The sequence below is a fragment of the Dictyostelium purpureum genome (genome assembly GCF_000190715.1).
Source record: "Dictyostelium purpureum unplaced genomic scaffold DICPUscaffold_795, whole genome shotgun sequence".
Taxonomy (NCBI): domain Eukaryota; phylum Evosea; class Eumycetozoa; order Dictyosteliales; family Dictyosteliaceae; genus Dictyostelium; species Dictyostelium purpureum.
The window spans coordinates 1-3,872 of NW_003520115.1; the positions used below are offsets into that span (position 1 = coordinate 1).

A 3,872-nucleotide genomic window follows, 5' to 3' on the forward strand; every position below is an offset into this window, starting at 1 on the left:
ATATATTATTTTTTTTTTAAATAATATATAAAAAAAAAAAAAAAAATATTATATTATTATTTATTTTTTATTTAAAATAAAAGATTTTGTGTTTTTTTTTGATCAGTTTCGGATTTAAGGGTATTTATTTCTTTGCTTAATTTTAATTTATTTGTAAAAAAATTAAAAAAAAAAAAAAAAAAATTAAAAAAAATTATTTTTAATTTTAAAAAAATTCAAATCATTTTGAATCATCAATAATTTAAATTATTTTCTAATTGTACAGTCCCTATATAAATTTAATGTAGCATTTTTTTTAATTATTATCATTATTTATTGTTATCGTTTAAAAGTTTTTTATCATTTTAATTTTAATTTTCATTCTTGTTCTTTTAAAAAATTATAGTTTTATTTTCATTGGTTAAATGTATATATATTAAATAAAAGAAAAACACCAATGACAACATTACTTACGTTTATATTTAAAACAGGGGTTATTTGGGTATTATCTTTTGTAGTATTAAAAATTTTTTATGTATGTGTAAAAATAGAAAAAAAAAAAAATAAAATAAAATAAAATAAAATAAAATTCATTCACTAGTTTATTTTTTAACAATTTTATAATTTTTTTTAATAAAAATAATAATTACAGACAAAGTATAAAAATAAATATGATATTGATGGGTTTTTAGAAAGGAAACATTTAACCATTCAATTGTTTTATATTGGTTTGGGTACAACTAAATTAAATGGAATCATTAAAAGGATTTCATTAAGATATGAAAAATTTTGGTATTATTGGTTCAAAATTGGTAGTTGGGTATCATTAATATTGCTACCAACATCTATGGGCTTATTAATTTATAATTTATCAATTATATTTTTTAAACCGGTTGGTGTTGAGCCTGTAATCAGTCCTATTGTACCGGGTGTTAATGTTAAGGGATCAGATTCTTGGTATTTAATTATTTCAGTTATAGTCAGTATGGTAATTCACGAGTTGGGTCATGCCATTGCATCATTTGTTTCAAAATGTGAAATTCACAGTGTTGGATTCTTTTTCTTATTTATAATGCCAGGCGCATCGGTTAATTTGGATATTGTAGGTATTGTAAACAAGTAAATTTGGGTATCCATATCTTTATTAACTTTTATTTTATTTTTCAACAGAGCGAAATGGATAAGGCTACATTATGGGAAAAATTAAGAATTCAATGTGGCGGTGTTTGGCACAATGTAGTATTATGTATTATTGGTTATTTATTATTAACATCTTCATCATTCATACTTTCACCAATTTATAGATTCCCAAGTGATAAGCTTTATATCACTCATATACCTCAGGTAAGTTTTTATTGATTGGTTTATTTTATAAAAAAAATAATATTAATAGTTTAATTTATTTAGGGTTCATTTTTAGAAAAAAGTTTAACAGTGGGTGATCAAATTTTAGAAATAAATAATTGTAAAGTTTATAATACTACAGGATTTATTCAGTGTATATATGGTGAAATAGCAAAACCAAAGTCATATTGTTTATCACCTGAAACTATTTCTTGTATAAAAGAGCATCCACTAAGAAGTTGCTTTGGGGTAAATGATGTATCAACCTTAATTGATTGTGAAGAGCCAACCAATTTTGATATGCCGTTATCCGATAAATGTGAAAAGTTAAATAAGCAGTGTGTTGGTTTCAAGCATTTGGGATCTTTTGTTTTTACATTAAAAGTATATAGTCAAGATTTTTTAAATTCTGAGGATTTAACTTTTATTAGTACTCCACAAGAACTATGGGATTCCAGTAACTATTAAACAATTTATTATTATACATAACCAAAGATTAGTTTTTAATCAATTATTATTTTATTTATAGTTCAAGTTAATAACTACCAAAGTAGAATAGGGTTTATTAATAGTTGGGATATACCGTGGTATTGGAACCATTTCTTTAGTTATTTAATACCAGTATCAGCAGGTTTGGCAGCATTTAATATTATATCAATACCAAATATGGATGGAGAACATATTTTAGATACATTATTATCGATCATTTTATTACAACAAGTTATTAAAAATTCGCCAAATAGCAAATCTAAAACGTCCTCATCATCATCCTCGTCATCCTCCTCTCAATCCTCTTCAATATTGGGTAAAAAAGAAAGAACCAAAAAGATAATATTTGAAACCACAAAGTATTTTACAATTCTAATATTTGGATTAACTGTGATTTTCTCATTTTATAACTTATCAAATAAAATACTTATTTGAAAAACCAATCCAAATTATAATACTAATAAATATAAAAGTTTTTTTTTTTTTTAAAAATAAAAGAGATAATATTTTATTTTTTTTAGATTTTAGATTCATTTTGTTTATAAAATTTTAATTGATGGCACTCTTAGAGTGCCATTTTTTGTTATTATTTTATTTTAAAATTAATTTATATATTTACATTTTTTTTTTTTTAAAAAAAAAATTAATTATAACTCTATTATTTGTTAATTATTAGTTATTGTTATTGTTATTGTTATTTCGATTTGATGTTATGTTGTTGATGTTTAATACAAAAAAAAGGATGAAAGTTATTGTATAATAAAAAAAAATATTAATTAAATATTTTTTTTTAAAAAATTATTTATATATTATTATTATTATTATTTAATTTTCAACTTGTTTTGAATCGTCTACTACTGGAGTTTTATAAGTATAAACAAAGTCACTTGTACCGCCATAATTTTTCTCTAATTGATCTTTTGGGATATAATCGGCTAATTGTTTAGTTTTGACAAATGAAACTTTTGAGGCAGTGTTTGGGTCTAACCAATGTTTGATGATGTGCCAGATACCCATGAAAATCCAAGGAGCATTTAGTATTAAACATTTTTGTAAAGATTCTGGATAGAATTTTTGGAAGAGTTCTACCATAAATTTGACTAATGGATAATCCATATTTTTTGAAGAGAAATCGGACATATCAAAGATAAGGGTGCATGTTTCAATACCTGGTTTTAACATTTGTTTACCATTTTCCATTACAAATACACAGTATCTCATTGATTCGTCGAGATCTCTATTATAGCTGTCGTGCTTGCTGGTTTTAACAACACAAACTGGTCTGCCACCTTTATCAATACCGTGAAAATATGATTTACCTGATTTTAATTCGTTTTCTACCATATCTGGTTTGATACCATTGACACCAATATTTTGGAATGTTGCTCTAAATTTTAAGGCTTCATGTAACATTTCGAATGAATCTTTTTCGTTCCATTTTCTTGCTCTTAAAAATCTATATATAAAAATAATAAATAGTTAGTATTTAATAAAAATTTATATTTGTGTCTTTATATATATTTGAAAAATTACCTTAAAACCATTGAATCATCAAGGTTATTTATTTCATTTTGTAAAACTGGATCTTTTAATTCTTTAACTTTATTATTTATAATATCCAATTGTCTTTGTTGTTCTATAGAAAGATCACCAACATAACCACTCATTTTATTTTATTCTGTGTTACTTTTTTTTTTTTAAAAAAAAAACAAATTTTTTTTATTTAATATATTTATAAATTAATTGTGCTGTTAAGTTTTTTAAAAGAAAATAATTAAATGTTAGATTATTATTATATTGATATTATTATTATTATACAATAAATATTATGGTGAGTGTATTATTATTAATTATTAGCTAATAATAATGTTGTGTAGTGCTAAACTTTTGAGAGAATTTGGTTGTTGTTTTGAAAAACTAAAAATTTAAAAAAAAAAAAATTTAAAAAAAATAAAATTTAAAAAAAATAAAATTAAAAAATAATAATTTAAAAAATCTTTTGTCACAAAAAAACACAACCCTATTAATAAATAAATCTGTCTCTCATTTATTTATTTTTA

The 3,872-nt window shown here is 22.3% G+C and overlaps 2 protein-coding genes across 2 annotated transcripts; one reads left to right on the forward strand and one right to left on the reverse strand.

The window, feature by feature from the left end:
- Positions 1 to 436: 436 nt before the first annotated feature.
- Positions 437 to 2,247, forward strand: DICPUDRAFT_91002 (uncharacterized protein; the record flags this gene model as incomplete). Its single annotated transcript, XM_003295175.1, has 5 exons — positions 437 to 514; positions 632 to 1,081; positions 1,150 to 1,323; positions 1,387 to 1,780; positions 1,853 to 2,247. 5 exons carry the CDS (start codon positions 437 to 439, stop codon positions 2,245 to 2,247), a joined length of 1,491 nt encoding a protein of 496 aa, XP_003295223.1.
- Positions 2,248 to 2,637: 390 nt separating this feature from the next.
- Positions 2,638 to 3,479, reverse strand: DICPUDRAFT_44467 (uncharacterized protein; the record flags this gene model as incomplete). The annotated part of the gene is made up of 2 exons (XM_003295176.1): positions 2,638 to 3,268; positions 3,346 to 3,479. The coding sequence occupies 2 exons, from the start codon at positions 3,477 to 3,479 to the stop codon at positions 2,638 to 2,640; spliced, it is 765 nt and encodes a 254-aa protein (XP_003295224.1).
- Positions 3,480 to 3,872: the final 393 nt, after the last annotated feature.